Consider the following 20058-nt stretch of genomic DNA (forward strand, 5'->3'; position numbering starts at 1 on the left):
GATATGATAGGTAGTTATATCTAACTGACGTTACATTGGACTTAGCATTGAACGTCTTCTCATTTCACGAGTCTATCTCAAGTATGGATAGATCCCTTAGGGAAGGTTTTATCCAACTATCCGAGTGAGTGAGTGTTTCCTCCCAAAGGGCTCTTCAAGTCCTCTCAAAGGGGTGATACACACTTACACGAGTGGGAGTGTCTTTTCTCCCGAGGGGGCTTTTTCAACTCTTCCCATGGGGATGATATTCACCTACCCGAGTGGGTGTGTGTTTCTTCCCTAGGGGGTTCTTCAACTCTTCCCGTGTGGGTGATATTCACCTACCCGAGTGGGTGAGTGTTTCCTCCCAAGGGGGTACTTGAACTTCTCCTGTGGGTGTGTTTCCTCCCAAGGGGGTTCTCGGGTTACATATCCACAACACATATAATTAATCATTAAATATCAAAAGAGAAATGTGTCATTTGAGTCTTTTTTATATCTTTATGATTTATCTTTTCATATATTTCCACATATGTTTTTTGTATATATTTTTTTCTTATTTATTGTATATTATATATTTTTTAATTTTTGTCGTAATCACAAATTGATAGGAGTAGTAAGAAAGACAATATCTAAAATTAAGAAAGCAATTTTCTTTACATGTAAATATATCTCACGTTTGTGGAAGGAATAATATAGAGATGTGATTCAATCTTCATTAACATGGTATCATCCTAAACGATCCTCTTTTCGGTAGTCATAGTTGTTTTTATCTTTTTCAACCACTGCTACGTCTTCTGCATTAATGGGGACTGTTGTCTCGACTATTTCTGTATCTTCACCTTCTTCTTTTGTTTAAACTCACCTCTAAATGCATTTTCTAATGCTAGAGTGGGGCTAAGGCTTGGGGAAGAAGAGAAACCAAGGAAAATAGTAGATTCCATCCAACCAAAAGTGCTTTGTGACTAGGATCGTCACGAGAACATTGAAAAATGTGAAATCCTTAAATCGTCTTCTTTAAACATAATTTTGTGGGGTTGTCTTCACTTTGAACGTAGGATTTTGGTAGTTGAAGCATGTTAGGTATATTGAATGCTCTTAAATAGTTGTATTAATGGTTCCTTTTAGTATGTGAGTTGTTTGTGCGAATAGTTGCAAAAGGTTTCGCGTTTTGACTCTCTGAGATGCCCGTGAGCGATTTAGAGAGTCCAATTTGGGGGTTTTATTTATTTGTTTATATAAAACGAATTATGTCAAATTGAAGGTACCCTTAGGACCCTATTGCTGCCAATTAGACTTTCCTAAAGTTTCGTTTCTATTCGACTTCGAAACGGTGGCGAAATAATGAGTTTTCACCGAACTAGGTTGGGAACGGTGGGTTTGAACCTAATTGTCAGATTTGGTTTTTGTAAAATGATTTTGGGATACCTTTTGAAACCCAATTGATTTCTAATTTATATTTGTTAATTCTCTTACATCAAATAAGGCTGCAACTGGACTGGGCTAGGCTTTTGCCATCACAATCCCAGCCCTAGATGTTTTAATCTGAGCTCATTCTTGCCATAACCCTAGTTCAGGGCCAATGATTATTGTCCCTAGTCCTAAGCCTTACAGAGCCAAGCCAAGCCCATTCCGGCCCTCATTGACCCTAATTGGGTCGGGTTGGCCCTCATTGGCCCTAACCCTGATTGGCCCTGCACCTGATTGGCCCTGACCTTGATTGGCCTTGTCCCTGGCCTGGACCCTGATTAGCTTTGTCTCTAGCCCTAATTGACCTTATCTTGGTCCTAGCCTTAATTGGTCATATCCTTGGACCTAAAATATCAAATGTAAATTGAAAAAAAAAAACATACAAGTATCACAAGTAAATTAAAAATAAAATTCATAGAAATATAAGATGATTTAAGCTCCTACAAAATGATAAAAATAGTCAATAAATTGATAGTGTTGCTTTAAACATAAATAAATTCATACTCCATAATTCTATATTGAGCTCTGATAGTCTCCCATTGCTTTGGTGATGGAAATTAAAACCTCTCCCATTACTTTGGTTATGGAAATTGAAAACTTCTCCCATTGATATCCTTATTCAACAAAAAAATCCATATTCAAAACTTTGTTAAAAATAAATCAACCATAATTTAGTATTGATATTTTTTTTGTAGTTAAAGAAAATGATATTTTAGTTATAAACATAATTATCTATCCTTAATAAGTTTTTTCTTTTCTTTTCCCCTGAAATATCACATTGGAGGCAAAAGAAAGATGTTAATATTCATGATGAGAAGTTGGGGTGTAGATTTGTTAGATATTAATTATCTATATACTAGTTTTTGTTATTTATAATATATTATCTCGCCTTGGTCAAAAAAAAAAAAAAAAATCAATGACTCTTGAGAACTAAAAATGACTTAGTTTGAAAAATAAAAATTATCTGAAAAATAATATAAAAAATGAACTCATAGTCTAATATCAAAATGACTGAAGGTCAAAGTCGAGACTTATATCAATGTTAATATGAAGATTAGGGTAAAAATCTAGTACATGATAAAGGTCAAATTAACGTTAAGAGTAGAGCCAAAATTAGGGTCAGGATCCGGCCAAAATTAGGGCCAAAATCATGGGCCTAGATCAAGGCCAAGATTAGGGCCAATATTAGGGCCAAGATCAGGGTCAAAATCAGTGCCAAAATCAGGGTTAAGATCAGGGCCAAAATCGTAGGGAATCCGAATCCGATCCGATAAAATTTAGAGCACATCGGAATCCGAAACTTTATCGGATTCCGATATAATCCGATCCGATAAATATCCGATTATTGATTGATAATTGCGTTTTACATTTTTTTTATGGTTCCCTAGTTCGGGGTATCCGAATCCGATTATCATCTATTTTTAGATGTTTACCCCTATCCGGTAAAACTATCCGGTATTAGGGCCAAAATCTTTTGCCCAAGCCTATTCGGGCTTAGGGCAGGCTTAGGGCGGGTCAGGGCCGCCAGGGCCAAACTTACACCCCCTACTTACATGATTAGGTTTATTTTGATTATAATCACCGAGTTGTGAGAGTGAAATTTGGGACTTTGGAGAACAGAATCGAATTGAAAGATGATGAATAACTAACCATGTTTTGTATTTTTAAGTATAATTATTTTAAATTCTATTAGTGATATAAATTGCTTTAAATTGATATCTATTATGATATGCTTGTATGTGACTTTGTGCGAACGAAAGGTAAGGTTGGAATGATTGGTTTTTACTTTTATTTTGAATCTTATATTATTGATATGAAAAGTATATGGGAATGTATGAGATGAATGATGTTGAATGAGATTGCTTCTCTCATCTTATTTTACTAACTAGGGTTGTGGGTTCGCCCATTACCCTAGTGACCTTATGTGATTGCATCTAGACCAAACTACATGAATGATAGGTGTCTAGCAGTGTTGGGCTAGGAATCCCTATGAGTACTACAACCTTTCCAGTAGGGGTATTAAAGCCGGTTAACTCGTGATGTTAGTGGTTGAGTCCTGAGAGTCAAGCAGACCCACTATTATCATAGAGCGGTCGGGTTGCATATAATAGATAAGGGCTCCTGGGCACTTAAGACTGGTAACCAACTCGTGAGAGGACATGGAAAGCATTATGTCCATTAAATGTGGGTGACCACTAGGTTAAGGAATGGGGTCCAATAGATGGCTCCCGTTGAGGATAACATTTCTAGGTGAAAAATGATACTGAACCGAGTTGATTGGTGCCATAGGGGAGGAATCTGAACCATATGTAGTACAAGACCGTATGACTTTACGTAGGGCTTAGGATTATCCTTGACACACGCCAAATCTCATACCAAACGTTGATGTGATAGAGCGGTGACCTATATACCAACCATGGCTTGACAGGACTTTACCTACCAACCACGGAGAACCCAATAAACGTATCTTGTTGAGGGAGAGTGATTGAGACCTTCCAAAGGAAATTGGTGTTTAAACTTAATGCATGTCTACCTTAGAGACTACATGATAAAGTTAGGAATATTATATCATAATCATGCATTAGTTTATTTATAGGGATAATTACTGTTGCCCCCCTGTAGTTTGATTTTATTACTAATAAAACCCTGTTCTTTACGAAATTACTGTTGCCCCCCTTCCTTATAACGGTGTTAAGTAGCCGTTAAGTTTGAATATATAATGTCTAATTTGCCCTTCATTAAAATTAAGAAATCAAAAGACGATGCTACCCCATTTATAAAAACCAGATTAAATGTCAATTTTACCCTAAACTTCATTTATTTTGAATTAATGAAATGGGCAAAATCCAAATCCGATTTGGTTTCCCACCTAAACTTCATTTGTTTTGAATTAAAGAAATGGGCAAAATCCAAATCCAATTTGGTTTACTGCCTTCACTAAGCTCCATTTATTTTGAATTAAAGAAATGGGCAAAATCCAAATCCAATTTAGTTTCCCGCATTCGCTAAACTTCATTTATTTTGAATTAAAGAAATGAGCAAAATCCAAATCCGATTTAGTTTCCACCTTCACTAAACTTCATTTATTTTGAAAATATTTTTAGGTGATATTCAATTTCCAATTTGAGTTGAATTCAATTTTCCTTCCTCTTCGGTTTTTATTTGAATTTTAATCAATCATTCTTTCCTTTTTGTGGTTTTTTTATTATTTTTTTTAGAACAAAACGAATTATAGTTACTTTTTTCTCCATAGTTAATTAATGGCATTATTGTAACTTGACAAAAGGGTAAATAAGTAAAGAAATAAGTATAAGGGTATTTTGGAGTTTTTGAGAAAATATAAAGATCCCACATCATCAGTAAACTAACGGAACTTAACGGTAAGGGGACAATAGTAATTGTAGACAAAGTTGAAGGTTGGATTAGTGATATTGAAAAGTACAGGGGATACGGTAGTGATAAAATCAAAGTCCAGGGGGACAATAGTAATTATCCCTTATTTATATTATTAATTACGTGGTTATCTTATGAATATGATGTGGAAATTTGGATGAATGCATGACATGAATGTTAGTTAACTTCACTGAGTATGTGGAACTCATTACTTTATTTGTGTTTTTTTTTTAGATCTCTCTATAGATTATGAAGCCCCCTTTCAAGTGGAGGATTCGTCGCTAGGAAGTTTTTCGGAAGGTACAATTGAGGAAGAGGTGAAAGTGCACGAAGCTTCATGCTCATGCCTCGTGTTCATGCCTCGACTACTCCTACGAAGCCGGCTTTTAGAGATAGAGACATTGCCATCCTTAGGAAATCTTTAGTATCTTTCATGTCACTATTCTATATTTACACATTGATTTCTTTTAGGAGGGGCGATGATATCTTTTACAAAGACTCTTGAATATTTCCACTGCATGCATTTTTTCTTTCTTGGAGCTCTAATGTTTTAACTTTTGATTTGAAGTTTTGGACAATTGTAATCATTATTTCAGATTTGATAATTTTATACTTGAATTTGATTTATTCATGTCCTTTTAATTATGCTACATCCTATGGTGTATGGATTTGTCACTGAACTTAGGTCTTGCAGTGTACCACCCTCATGGGTATTCGGTTATGACCGGATCCGACTGGGTGAAGTGTGATAGCCTTTTCATTCTCCTACCAACTATCAATTACTGTTGGTGGAAATTTCATGTGTTTGGTAATACATTCATTCAAAGAGACCAGATCTCTATATGAAATCGTTTTCCCATGTTTCTTACTAGGAGAACATTCTATGCTTGTAAACAGGCGTCTAATTAACTCGTTCAAGAAATATTTCTTAGTTCTAGTTGTCCTACTGACTCCTACACTATGAAAACAATCCTATTCTCAAACAACGGAGTGGGTCGGGAGAGCAAGGTAGAGGGGTTTTACAAACAAGAATGGAAAGTTCGGGAGTGTGAGCGGGATAATCATCGAGATCTTCACCGTCAAGACCATTTCAGATTGTCATGGCAAATCTCACTGGGGTCATCAACTTCAGTTGTTTATTTGTGTCATTCATTTTTCTTAACAACCCATGTCTAAAATGTCAAATCTCTCCCTTCTTATTTTCATGTTTTCCCTAGTACCCCTACTGTAACTCTGTAAGACATGAAATTACACAAGTCAGCATAGTAAAACCCCACCTATTCTCTTTGTCTCACTGGCCTTGTGCATGGAACAGTTATGCTATCCCATTTTAAATGTGATTTATAATTTAGGGCTCAATGCAATAGTAAGCTGGTTACTCCATTCTGATCAGCATTCCATATGGCATAAGGATGACCCACTTGGTTCACCTTATCAACGCCAGAACAGACCATTCAAATGAGCTTTTCTTTTATTCTCTCTCCCCCACACCTCAGACACACAAAAACCATGGAAGAAGGGTGACACTTGCACCAAGTTAATAAGCACACACAGGATTTGTTTATTTTTATTCATACAAACAGTTCTTACAAGTATTATGAAGTCTCAATCTCTTTTAGAGTTATTAACTTACACACAACATGGTCACTGAACTTGCACAAAAATAGACATTGCCAATGATATTTGGTGAATGCTATCTTGAATGGAATGGACATTCATCACAAATGCATTAGCTGGAGAGCTCAGTGCTTGGGTTTGGGCTTCCTCACAATCATCACAGTACAGTGAGCATGGTGAGCACAGTAGTCACTTACACTGCCCAAAACAGCCCTGAAAATTATAAACCAAAATCTCAATTAATCATGGAATAATATAAACTAAAGCATCAAACATTCAACTAGGAAACTCCAAGATCACTAATTCTTTTTTTTTTTTTTTTTTTTTTTTTTGGGGGGGGGGGGGGGGGGGGGGGGGAGAGGGGGAGAGGGTGTTTCCAATAAATCCAGAAAACAGAAAAAAGATGAAGAATATGTTGGTTAGACATCAATGAATACATATATCTAATAGCACCATTTTCTCTCATGCTTGCTGCATCTTCCTCCCTTCCCAGAGAAATGCTGACATTAATTTGCAAATTCTACTGCCCTAATGGCTTCATATCTGCCGAGCAACTTCCTGCCCTGGATGTGTATCCCTAGCTCTCTTTAACCGTAGAAATTCCTAGTTGTTTATGACCTGAACATGATTTTTTGCTGTTCTGAGGTTTTTCTATCAGGCTTATTAGCACAAACAATTTGTTAACTGAATTTCCTATTGCATAAGTAACATTTGTAAAGTTTATAGTATCAACAAGAAGAAGAAGCTTTTTCTTAACTAAATGGGGTTGGTTACATGGATCCTTGCCTTCCAATCAGTTCTATCTGAGACAACACTAGATACAAGGCCTAAGTATGCAAATGAAGAAAATTTGGCCCTTATGCTTCATGTACTGGGAGAGTATATATGCAGAGCAATACTAGTTCAGTTTCAACTAACATGATTTTAATGGTCCAATAGTAGTTGATAAGACTCTCAATTGCCCCTAGAATCACTCAGTAGGTTCCCCTGCAAAATGAGACCCTCTCCTGTGGTTGATTCACCTGCATATCAGTTCTTTCCAGCACTCCAATTTACACAAACACACAGCATTCGAATTGCGTAAAACAGGATTTGAAGATGAAATGTAGAGGACTAATGCATTGTAACTCAACCATTGTAGTTGATCAAGCAAGACCCATTACAAGGATCTCCCCCAAAACCTGAATACACCCTTCAAGATGCCCCAACCAAGGGTCTTCCCTTCTACGCAAGCAAGCTTGCCCCAAACAGAACACTAATCAATTCCTCCCCCCCCCCCCAGTAATATAGCCCCACCTATCCTAACTACTTACCACATAAGCCAACATGAGAGTGGCTGCTCCCAATAGAACCCTGCCACTTGTCCTTGTCCCTCCTACATGGTCATTTTGATACCATACAATTCCCCTATTCCTACATTCTCAACTTCAGGGTCTTAAAAGTGGCCATTAAAATCAATATAGTAGCACACTTTAAAATATTGGAAATGCAGTTCTAGATATAAAATAGAAGACAAAATAAGAAGGAAATGAAAAAGATACTTAAAATAAACAATCATAGACAATGAATGAATAACCTTTTTCTTAAACTTGCTTCTTTACCCTGCCATTTATCAATCAATGGTATGAGGATCATAAGCTCACCTTTTTATAGCTCCATAACCATGACTACCCACCACCAACATGGACGCATGGTGTTTTTCTACAGTCTCACAGAGAACATTCCTAGCATCTCCTTCCATCACTTCAACAATTACATCATCCACCTGCACATTGATCAAAATGCTCAGCAAAGCTTCCTATAGTGGTAAAGTAACCAGATCAAAACACTTTTAAGTATCAACATTTTCAATTAAAATTTTTTCCAATGAACAGCCAAATTCTGCAGAGATGATAACCCAACTGAATTGACAATTGCAGATTTCAGTTGAAAACAACAAAATTGTTGGCTAGGACAGAGAAATATAGTCTGGTTATCGAGAAGAGTTTTCATATGAAATTTAATTTTCTTACAATTCCATTTATTTTCCTTGATGGGTATTGGGTAGGACTGATCTTACAGATTTATTGTGGCAGGTTTCCTTGACCTTCTCTATAACTCCAGCTGTTTTCGCGTTGATATCTGTTTCTACAAGAGGAAAAACTTCGGCAATTCCTGCTGAAAATCGAATTAAAATTAGAAGGAATCTCACTAATCTGGGGAACTTGAAGAATCCAGGTCGAGAGAGAAGACGAAGTGAGACTAGAAGCTTACCAGGTCCAGGGATTCCGACAACCGTATAAGGCAAAGGCTTCGCGTGAACGACCAGGAGCTTAAAAGGAGGGTTAGAAGAGAAGGGGACAAAGAAGTGATCAAGAACCCAGTTGAGAGCGTGGAAGCTGATCTCGCTCTCGTCAATACCCAACACCATCAGTGGTTTCTCTGTCGTCGACTCCATTGATTAATTGAACCCTTTTCTTATTATCTCTCTGCTCTCAACTTTCTGAACTCACCCTCCAGAAGTTTATAGAGTTTTGAGTCTCCTGAGTTCCTAAAAGTGAAACTGAACGAACAACGTAGAAGCAAATAGAAGATTAATGAATTATTTGAATCGAATGTCGTGGCTCTTCTATTGTGGAAATCTAATATCTTATTAAAGCATTAAAATGGAGCGAAAAAAGTGTGTAAAAATCAATAAAAAAAAAAACGAATCGAATAAAGTGTAAAGGAAATCGAAACTGAACAAGTGTAGTAGTGTTCTATTTTTCTTTCTTGTTGCGGGATGGGGGGAATCCCTTTTTCTTTTTAATCGATGCTTTTATATCAACTTACTGGGGGATGTTCTAAAGCAAGAAGCAAAAGCCCAGAAGCTGCTCGATCATTTAGCACAAGTCATATCATTAATCATCAAATATTTAAAAGAGAAATGTGTAATTTGGGTATTTTATCATATCTTTATGATCTATCTTTTCATATCTTTCCACATATGTTTTTTTTATATATCTCTTTTATTATTTATTGTATATTTTGTATTTTTTTTTATTTTTGTTGTAATCATAAATTGACTGGAATAGTAGGAAAGACAATATCTAGAATTAAGAAAGTCATTTTCTTTACGTGTAAATATCTCTTACGTTTGTGGAAGAAATAATACAGATATGTGATTCAATCTTCATTAACATGGTATCATCTTAGACGATCATCTTTTTAGCAGTCATGCGCTGCTTTTTCTTCTTCAGCCATTGCTACATCTTCTGCATTAATGGCGATTATTGCTTTGACCATTCCTGTATCTTCACCTTCTTCTTTTGTTTCTCCTTGAATCCTTGACTTAGGTGCAATAGAACATATTGCTTTGGACACATCTTTATTTACAAGCCTTTACCCCATGCCCTTCTTCCTTGTCCATTGCTTTATCTTATGGTTCTTTTGCTTCTGTCATCCATTTTGAATCCATCACTTTGTTGCTAGGGTTTGCCCTTGATCATGTTTTGTTTGTCCCATCATTTAATTTTAATTTACTTTTTATTGGAAAATTCACATATTTATCTAATTTTCTTGTCATCTTCACTAATAATTCTTGTTTATTTCAAGAACAACATTTGAAGAAGACTGTTACAACAAGTAGCAAGCATGGTGGTTTGGTGCTCATCATCTAGACTGAGATTCAGAAGTAAGGGGAAAGCACGGCTTTTGTCTCTCACCGCTCTTTTTATCCAAATCCAACGACCCAAACCCAGCCGATCCATACATGTAATCTCCACTCACAAGTCACAACCTTCCTAAGAAGGAAAGCTCTGAGCAAAGGTGTCAAATTTGCAATTCTCCTTATTGATTTCTTGCAACAGCGCCTTGAACGGAGGCGTTGGTCACCGATGACGAAAGTGATGGCAGTTGAAATGGTAGTAGTGATTTTATTAGGTATATGATGTTCATTTGAGTCAGCTTACGTGCACCTCGATTACATTCTCAAGGGGAACTTTATCATTCACAAGGGTCGAACCCATGACCTTTCCACTGAGAAGTATGGATCTTACCACTCTACCAAACCTGCATTAGTGTTAGTTTCACTTGTGACCCAAGTAATTTTGGATTTTGTTGGCGCTTGCGCAAATATCCATCCACGCAGGCTTTAAACTGTGCCACGTGTTTTGCAGAAAATGGATGGCTGAGATTCATTTATCATTTAACAAGTTTTAAATATTACAATCACACGTCCTTGAGATTTTCTAAATTTATAAAAATCATCATGTTACATCTATCGCCACTCGCCGGACTGCTTCATCGTTGATATTAGGTTTGACACCACGGTTTTCATGTTAGAAACAAATTTGGGGCAAAATCAATATAGATCCGATGGTTTAGTTCATCTCATGGAAAACCAAAAAGAACAGCAACGACATGATGGCTGAATATTGAGGCAAGGTTGTTGCTACCGGAATTGAATGGAATTTTTGTGGAGAAATCGCCGGTTCATTCGCTACGTGGCGAACACCCATATAGTTGCCAATCATATTTTCTGAACAAACCAACAAAATAGGTTGCCACCTTGAGAATCACTCAAAGTCCATCATTCCGAACCCTTCCACTTACAATATACAGAACTCGCACTGAGGAAGACAACAATCCGGAGTCTCGCAATACTCTTGAAGGTGGGGGGAAGCATGAGTTGCGTCGTACAAATTTATTTAAGAATGGCTGAGGTGACTGTGGGTTGTTTCCTGCAGATTGAAATTGAAGTGGGAGTGACACTTGTTGATGATGTTGAATATTATCGCTCACTCTGGGTTGTTTTGCATTCAGCGTTGACAGGGAGTGTATGCCAATTAGTTGCTTCGTGTAAGCAGGGGAGAAAGAGCGATTAGGAAAATGAAGGAAGATTTGACTCACACAGACGGAAAGACCACGAAAAACATCGAGTGAGGTGAGACGATTGCTGGCTCTGGTCCTTGGGACTGCTTTGGCTTCTCAAAAGCATGGACTATTTTTTGTTGTTCCCTTGTTAACAAAAGAAAGTTCTTATTCTCACAGCAGAGATTTCAGCGACTTGAGCTAGAGATGACAACTGGCGTTGATTTGAGGTGGAGGAGTGCAGTGACAGAGAGGTAGGTGAAGACTGTGGTGGCGAGATTTCAGCGATTTCTCAGTGGTGAACTCGGCATCGATTCCTAGCGTTCAGACGTTAGATTTTCTAACCCATACGGCCATTGTTTGTGGAAGGAATGTGAATTAACTTTGTAAATTTAGAAAATCTCAAGGACATATGATTGTAATATTTAAAACTTGTTAAATGATTAATAAATCTCAGCCATCCGTTTTCTACAAAACAGGTGTCACAGTTTAAAGCCTGCGCGGATGGATATCCGCACAAGCGCCAACAAAAATCCAATAATTTTGGGAATTGATGATTTCCAAGAGTTAGTGACTCAAATGTAAATTTTTTATTAATTCAAAACTTAAAACACGATTAGTACTAGAATTTGGGTTGGTTTGGGCTGAGGTTCCAACCCTAACCTAGGCTGGACTTTGCAATCCAATTTGATTTGGAAAACCCAATCTATGTCTTGTTTGGGCATTGGGTGGGTTAGGGCTCTTTTTTTTTTCCTTGATGTATAGTCATTTTTATAAGAGCAAATTGAACTGGCACCCAAAAATAGAAGCTTTAAAGCACTGATACCCCATTTTATGTTTAAAAAACACAAATACCTAAAATTGAATTTTTATTGGATATATTTTTTTCAATTTTATCACTGAAAACAGTTAAATCAGTGTTTATTATGTTTCAATTAAAAAAAAAATATCCCTATAATAAACCATATCTGGATTGTTTTTAATGATAAATTGGACAGATATATCCAATGAAAATCCAATTTTGGGTCTTTGTAGTTTTTAAATATAAAGTGGAGTGTCAGTGCTTTAAAGTTTCCATTTTAGGTGTCAGTGCAATTTGCTCTTTTTAAAAAATAATAAAGAAAAAAAATAAAAAGGGAGAGGTGGGGAGCAGTGCAACTGCGCAAGGGAGGTGACTATCACTTACACTTTTTTTTTTTTAATGGCAAGCAATTATCACTTACACATTGACTCCAATAAAGAAGGCTATACCTTATGCAATGTGGGAAGGTCTAGGCCAAATGCACATACTCTACCCTTTTTTCCCTTTTTCTTACAAGGAAACTATTGAATCAACTAAACAAATGAGTATTTGATTCACACATCATAGACGATCTTCTGATAAAAAATCATAAAAAAATCCTCACTAGGATGTCAATACATCTGGTGCATATTGAATGATTAGAGCTATCCATGATTAGTGTGCTAACATGCCTCTCCATTGGATTCAAAAAGATCCAAGTAAATCCATCTCAAGTTTATTGGGCTAAATTTTATTAATTTTTTTTAAATGAAGATTCATTGAAGACTTAACCAGAAGGTTCAATCTTGTCAAGAAATTTGCCAAAAATTGATAGATAAACATCTTTAATTATAAGCTTTGCTTACTTCTCTCTAGCAATAAAAATTTACTCCTCTCAATTGTTGATTAGCATAGAATATCAATGGTGTTTAAACTTTATACATTTTTTGTTATTTATGATTATTTATTTCTTTATTTTGTTAAGTATATCTATATATTTTGATAATTGATCATGTCGTTAACCAATCAAAAATAAAATCTTATACTAATCTAATTAGCAGAAAATATGAGGTCAAACTACGGGGAACTAAAATGGTAAGTTACTATGATTGAATTCAACAAAACCTAATTTAAAGTATATCTGAATTGTTCTATTCTACTAAAGAAAACACAAAGAAACTAAAAATTAATTAATGCAAAAACTTTAGCAATGAATAAATGAGGATCGTTGCGATTTCAAATCCTCAATGCTTTTCGTTAATCGATATAACTCTATGTTTCAAAACAAAATATGGTATTTCCTAGATATGCCCTATCTTTGCAAGAGTATTGTCCTTCGTCGAAGCTTGACATGCTTAGTTTGCTTAGCTATAGAGCATCTTTGGCCAAATTTAGACACAATTAAAAGCATCAACTATAAAGCATAAAACTATCAAATTAATAAAATATGCAATGGTTCATCTACATCCTCAAAGAAAAAATGAACTAACTATTCATATTAACAAAGCTCATAAAATAAATAATTATGAAATTTTGAGAGAGGGTTGTGGTCTTCTTCTTGTGCAATGAGAGAGAGAGAGATGAAAGTCGAGATCTGTGTTCTCCGTCTTCTTTTCTATCCGTGGTTGACTTCTCCTTTTTATATATCTCGCACATAATGAATTAGTCTTCTTAACCCATTAATTCATCATTTATTCGTTCGGATTATGGGAAAACTCAAAACTAGAAAGTTGTATATTTTTGTTGTCTTTTTATAGTATCTTGAATCACCTCAATCCGAGTTTAAATGAGAGAAATATGCCCAAAATACTCAAGATGAATCTATTTGCACAATTTTCAAATCTTGTTACAAATTTTGTTCAAATTTTGTTCATTGAATCTCCAACTGTTTCCAAATTGGCTAAGATTTGTATTCCATTTGAATTAATTAAGTTATATCTTAGCATTCATGAGTTATTAGATAGCAAGATTAAATCTCTATGATTAAAATCCACCAATATCTAATATTTGTCAATTTTACTCTATATTATTAATAATAAATAAAATCACCTTATTTCTAAAAAAACACAAAAATAAGTTCAATTAATTCTCCTTTAATTTTACCCAAAAAAATCTCATTTAATTAATTAAGAAAAATTAAATCAAATAAATAATAATAAATACATCTTCATCAATAATGCCATCATATCTAACATTCCAATTTGAAACCTTTGCTTTCTCTTTGCAGCTGAATTCTTCGTTCTACATCTAAATTGGTTCTAAACTCTCAATCGGCTTCTGCAATTATATAATGTAGATGATTTTGTATCAGCTCTGTTTATCAATAAATATACCTTCTACCCAGCAATAAATCCAATATTTACCAATAGAAGATGGAATTAATTTCTAATCTAGAAATCCATGCATGAACCAAAACAGTGAATGAGGAACACCTAGCAAATAGATTACATTTTCCCTTTTGTCTCTTTCTCCAAATTTTACAGCTTTAAATTTAGCCGAAACTAGAAAGCAGCATCCAATTTCCATGATTCATGAACTTAAAATTAGGTTATTTGATCTTCCGGAAATTCTCCTCAGTGCGTGAATCGTGATCATCACGAGAAATTACCACAAAAAAGGTCATGGAGGTTGCGAACTTATCTGTAGCACACCTTTGCATTCAATGCATTTCATCAGTCAAAGACGTAATAAACACTTTCTTTGTGTTCTCAACCTGAGTACATTGGGGGTACCGATTCGGAAAACAGAGCTATAAAACTTCATCGTTGGATCATCATAGTTGAAAACCCATTTGCCAGAAACTCTGTTTATTCCTATTTTGATTGGCTGGAGCAGAGATGAAGTTCTGCAAAACATACCAGGAGTATATAGAAGGACAGAAAGAAGCCATTACCAGGGGTTGGATTGAAGAAGCTCAAAAAAATCCTCAGGAAGTGTAGAAGAGAGGTTCAATTGCAGGGTGACATCAATGGGTTGCTTAACGCCTCCACATGCCCCCGCCATTGCTCAGGTAATAAGAAGAAATGATTTTATACAAGTGAAGGTAAATAGCTAATAGAAATATGCTCAAATTCCTGTGTTTCCTTTCCATTTGGTCTTTTTATTTCCTTCCCATTTTTTCTGATTAAATTAGCAGATACTGGAAAACAGAACTTGATTGTACTTGGTGCTTCTTGAACAAGGGAGGTTGCAGTATTTGTTTAACTCCTTAGAAATTGAAAAAAAAAAAAAGGGTTTGGTTTGATCCTTTTCTTTTACATTTGTTTAACTCGTTAGGATTAAAGAAAACCCAGAAATTTTTCTGAATGTCCATTTTCAGCTTTGCTTCCAGCCTTGCACATGCTCACAAAGAAAAGCATGTGAATGTCTCTGTGTGTGTTCCCTTCACTCCTTTATGAATTTTCTGAAAAACAAGCAGATGATGATGATGATTGTTGGTGAAGAATGTCAGTCTATACTTTCATCTCTCTGATCCCACCTTATGTATTTTCTTTCTTTTGGTTTCTCTCTTCTGACAAGAGGCAATGACTTGCAGACTAGAGTAGCTAAGAATATTGGAGAGTTTTTTTTTTTTGGGGGGGGGTGGGGGGACCAGAAATTATTTGGAATAAGCAGTGACAAAAAAATATGTATGTTTCAGGTTAACAACAAAGATGGTTTTAAACACTGAATAGTGAAGCAGGATTCACATAACTAACTCTTTTGTTTTTGGCAAAAGGGCTTATTTCATTCAGTTTGTTTGAAGGTTTTCATCAAGTGTGAGAGAACTTCACAATACCAGGCATTCATGAATGTCATGGTCAATCAGGTTTCTAGGTATTGAGATGGGACCGACCACTGATCTGTGAGGAATTTTTAGGCCCATTTTGCTTATTCCTGGGATTTTTTGGCCAATAAAACCCAATTCATACTGGTTTGAATCAGAATCAGCAGCCACCAATTCTGGTGTTTATTAACCCTGGGTCACTTCTTAAATTATGTAAATTAAATGTAAATTAAATGAGGAAGAAAACCCTTCTGGGTCAAAGCTGAATTAGTGGAGTGATAGCTTTACTCCTCCTGTGTAGACTCATTTGTTTCAGGCATTCCATAGTTACGTTTCTGTTGATTTATTCTTGAAGCTATTATGTTCTCATTAATCTTCTACATTGTTTACTGTTGTGGGCTCATTGTTAATTTCCATTACCATTTATTTCAAATTGTGATCTTCCCGACTTTATTGTTGTGTAGTTTGTGATGGAACCTTTTTCCCCTTTCTCCTCAAAGAGATGTCCACAGTTGTGGGATGCTTCAACCATCATGCACAGAAACTGCTTGAGCTACACTTGGCATCAGGCTTTCGAAAGTATTTCTTATGGAGAGGAAGGAATCATGTTTCTTTAATTCAAGAAGGCAAGGACCTAGTTACATATGCAATGATTAATGCCATTGCTATCAGAAAAATTCTTAAGAAGTATGACAAGGTAATGAGTCTTCTATTTTTTCAGTGTGGATTTGATAAAATATCAATTTTATATTTGGTAGTTTTTTATTCATTGCACAGATCCATTACTGTAAACAAGGTCAGGCTTTTAAATCACAAGCTCAAAGTATGCATATTGAGATACTACAATCTCCTTGGCTGTGTGAACTGATGGCCTTTCACATCAACTTAAGAGAAACTAAGGCTGAAGCAAAGGCAGTTACAGGACTTTTTGAAAGCTGCTCACTCGTGTTTAGTGATGGCAAGCCATCACTCTCTTGTGCCATCTTCGATTCAGTGAAGCTAGATATTGATCTCACTTGTTCCATATGCCTGGTAAGTTTATCTAGTTTTGTTAATCAAGAGACCAACAAACTTACATTTATACAAAGAGAGACATAGAGGGGATGTTTGAACAATACCACCCAAACTTCAGTTGAAACAATATAATCAGAAACATTCATTAGTAAAACTGGCCTAATGAAATTCTGAAGTATGATCACAGCAATTCTTCTGTGAGGATGACTGGTGCTGTTATATATATGATACTTCCTAAATTTTCTTTCTTTTTTAAAATTTCCTGAATCTTCTGTAGGACACAGTGTTCGATCCAGTGGCTCTCACATGTGGCCATATCTTCTGCTACATGTGTGCATGCTCTGCAGCATCAGTTACCATTGTGGATGGACTGAAGGCATCAGATTCCAAAGCAAAATGCCCTCTTTGTCGAGATGTTAGTATCTATTTTCCTTATCCCTGTGATGCAATTTCATATGATGTTCATGTTAAGTAATTTTTGAATGGGTTTCAGACAAGAGTCTTTGAAGGTGCTGTGTCTATGGAGGAGCTTACAATTTTATTAAGTCGAAGGTATAATTTTTTGTTAAACACTGCAGCATGGTTACTAAGCATGTGTTATCTCAAAATGTTTCTGTAGTTAATTTTTTTTTCTTTGTTTCTTTCTACAGCTGCCATGAATATTGGGAAGAAAGACTTCAGACAGAAAGAAGAGAGCGGATTAAGCAGGCAAAGCAGCACTGGGAATCCCAATGTCGGGCCTTCATGGGAGTTTGATTGAAATTCGAGATTTCGAATGTGGTCTCAGTTTCAAATCCCAATCATCTTCTGCAACTTTTGTCATCAGCAACTCTGGTTGATTCATGTCTTTGTGTGATTTTTATCTTGTATACTATTCATGTTTTGAGCATTTTGATGAAGAAATAGGAAATTTGGAAGATTTAGGTGGTTTTCCTTCTATACCTTTTGTTTGGTCATATGTTTACAATAGAACAAAAGCTGTCATTAGGGGTGTAAGGGACCGGATTCGGATTGGATAGTGGTATATCCCTATCCGCATCCTCTTATATTCGGACGGATTCGGATAATATTTTATCGGTTTTCGGACGGATTCTGTCGGATACAAATGATAATCGGATTGTTATTTTCTTAAGTAGATTCTTCTAAATGGGCATGAATGTAGATTGAATACAAGTTTTCGACTACCTGTTTACATCTTTACCTTTTTATTTGTGAGGGCTAGGTTTGAAATTTAAGAATTTAACAACTTTAGTAGTAATTTTAGTAGAAAATCTAGAAAAATAGTCACATATCATAGGTAAAATTTATAAAAATAAGAATAATAAATCTAAATAAGTAACTTAATTGGATAATTTTATCGGACGGATAATAATCGGTAAGAAAGGGGTATATTATATCCGCATCCTATTAATAATTGGGTTGGACCCCCAAAAGGGGGGGGGCGCGGTGGGGGGGGTTCGGCTCCCTTGCCCCCCGCCGGCCTTTTTTGGGTTTGGTGGGGGGGGGGGAAAAAAGAAGAACCCCCCCGCCGACGGGGGGGGGGGTTTTTTTTTTTTTTTTTTTTTTTTTTTTTTTCACCCAACCAACCAACCCCCCCACCGTTACAAGCTGGATAACCAGATTTGAATGAACCCCTAAATCCAGCCGGGAGTCGACGGTCCCGGGAAAACAACCCAAGAAGAGGCCAGAAATTGATGTCCTTAACCACATTGTGAATGGATATAGGCCCCCATACCATTGACGAAGTTGGGTTATCCACCTCCGCTTTCACCCACCAAAAGCCTTCACCTAGACATTGAAGAGTCTTCATAGACAATTTGGAATTTGTTGCAAGGGTGTAAATATAATGATGAAACCCTCAGCTAGAACTTTACAGTGGTAGTAGTGATCTAGTATTCTAATTAACATTGAGATTTGTTGGGTGTGAACTTAATGCTTTTGATTAAAGCAATACCTTATTAAAAAGAAGTGTAGTACAAGGTATCATGAGAATCTTAATTTAAATATGTTTGGTGGGCTCATATGAGAACCCTCCAAATGTTGGCCCCACTATGACCATAACCACACACCCAATATGAAAACCTCAAATTCAAGTTTTAAGCTTTAATGAATTTTTTTCTTTCTTTCTTCCCTTTCAAATAAATGGTCTAGAGAGTTTAGAATTGTTTCTAGGCTTCAAGTTCCAAAAATTTTTTCCAAGTTTATTAGGTATTCATATCGTGTGTATGCCCTAATTTACCTTTTTAGGGAAATAAAAAATGAAGCTCTTAAGAGAAAAGTAAGAATAAATAAAAAGACTAAGTATAAGATAAGAAAGGGATAAAACCTTCTCCTACATAATAAATTTAAGAAATACGGAGATGTTTTTATAATGATGATATAATATGATTTTTTTTTTAATCTATGAAAGTATGCATATGTTTCATGGCAACCCTAATTTTAGATCATTTAAGCCATATCCTTGGGTCTACATGAAATTGTGATCATGTGTCTCTAGTCTTGTTTTGGTGTTCTTTAAAGGTGATATGTGACATTTTTAAGACCCAGTGATTATGATTAATATGTGCACAAGATCATAACCGTTGGATTCAAAAATGCTACATGTCAGCTTCTAAGAACCATGAAAGAAATATACATTTGGCAACAAATGAAAAACCCCATACTACCTACTCAAAGATAAAGAGATTCGGAGATGCTTCTAACATGTAAAATGCATTTATATGTATATCACTTCGCGTTTGTACCTCAACCATTATTCATTTCACAAATTTCCATTACACATTTAAGAAGAGAGATCCGAGATCCATTTATGAGTATTGACAACATGAATCAAAGATGACGTATCTTTTAAATATGTAATGAAAGAGTAAAAAACAAATACAAAGCATATCCGATCCAAAGCCTATCACTGTTGTTTTGAGTCACTAAAGTAATTTTGATTGGGTCATGCACGTTAAATACGCATGACCGTTAAGTCGAGATTTTGGATAGTCAAATCTAAAATTTCGGTTGAAATTAAATTTCGACTGTTGAATTTGAATGATCAAGATTGAAATTTTGACCGAAATTTAGATCTAACGGTTCCGAAATATTTTGCTTAACCGTCTTAACCATTAAAGGAAAGTCCTCACTAAAGAGGGTTTTACCAAAAAATAATTTCATTACAAAGGGTGTTGAAAACGATGCTGATTTACGAGATGGTCTCGGT

At 35.7% G+C, this 20058-nt stretch overlaps 2 protein-coding genes across 3 annotated transcripts; one reads left to right on the forward strand and one right to left on the reverse strand.

Annotated features, from left to right (window-relative positions):
* Positions 1-6330: 6330 nt before the first annotated feature.
* On the reverse strand, positions 6331-9077 carry LOC149010757 (universal stress protein PHOS34-like). 2 transcript variants are annotated; one of them, XM_089163102.1, is made up of 4 exons: positions 8713-9077; positions 8519-8613; positions 8103-8224; positions 6331-6672 (listed from the first exon to the last, which is right to left on the reverse strand). In XM_089163102.1, the coding sequence occupies exons 1-4, from the start codon at positions 8894-8896 to the stop codon at positions 6585-6587; spliced, it is 489 nt and encodes a 162-aa protein (XP_089019228.1). In that variant the 5' UTR covers positions 8897-9077; the 3' UTR covers positions 6331-6584. The 2 variants fall into 2 exon arrangements, with proteins under 2 accessions (XP_089019228.1, XP_089019227.1); XM_089163101.1 differs by having other exon boundaries at positions 6335-6672; positions 8519-8616; positions 8713-9075.
* Positions 9078-14606: 5529 nt separating this feature from the next.
* LOC149010758 (putative E3 ubiquitin-protein ligase BAH1-like 1) lies at positions 14607-18050 on the forward strand. Its single transcript, XM_089163275.1, is given in 7 exon segments — positions 14607-14957; positions 14959-15080; positions 16301-16533; positions 16614-16868; positions 17128-17265; positions 17344-17402; positions 17501-18050. Coding segments are annotated over 7 exon segments (963 nt in total). The 5' UTR covers positions 14607-14907; the 3' UTR covers positions 17607-18050.
* Positions 18051-20058: the final 2008 nt, after the last annotated feature.

The sequence above is a fragment of the Hakea prostrata genome, chromosome 7 (genome assembly GCF_041222555.1).
Source record: "Hakea prostrata isolate BN-2017 chromosome 7, UWA_Hpros_2, whole genome shotgun sequence".
NCBI lineage: Eukaryota > Viridiplantae > Streptophyta > Magnoliopsida > Proteales > Proteaceae > Hakea > Hakea prostrata.

Coding starts and splice junctions, on each gene's coding strand:
- LOC149010757 (XM_089163101.1), bottom strand. CDS start 8,896: ATGGAGTCGACGACAGAGAAACCACTGATGGTGTTGGGTATTGACGAG. Junction 8,617..8,712: donor TGTCGGAATCCCTGGACCTG/GTAAGCTTCTAG, acceptor TTCGATTTTCAG/CAGGAATTGCCGAAGTTTTT. Junction 6,673..8,102: donor GGTTATGGAGCTATAAAAAG/GTGAGCTTATGA, acceptor TATAATTTTCAG/GGCTGTTTTGGGCAGTGTAA.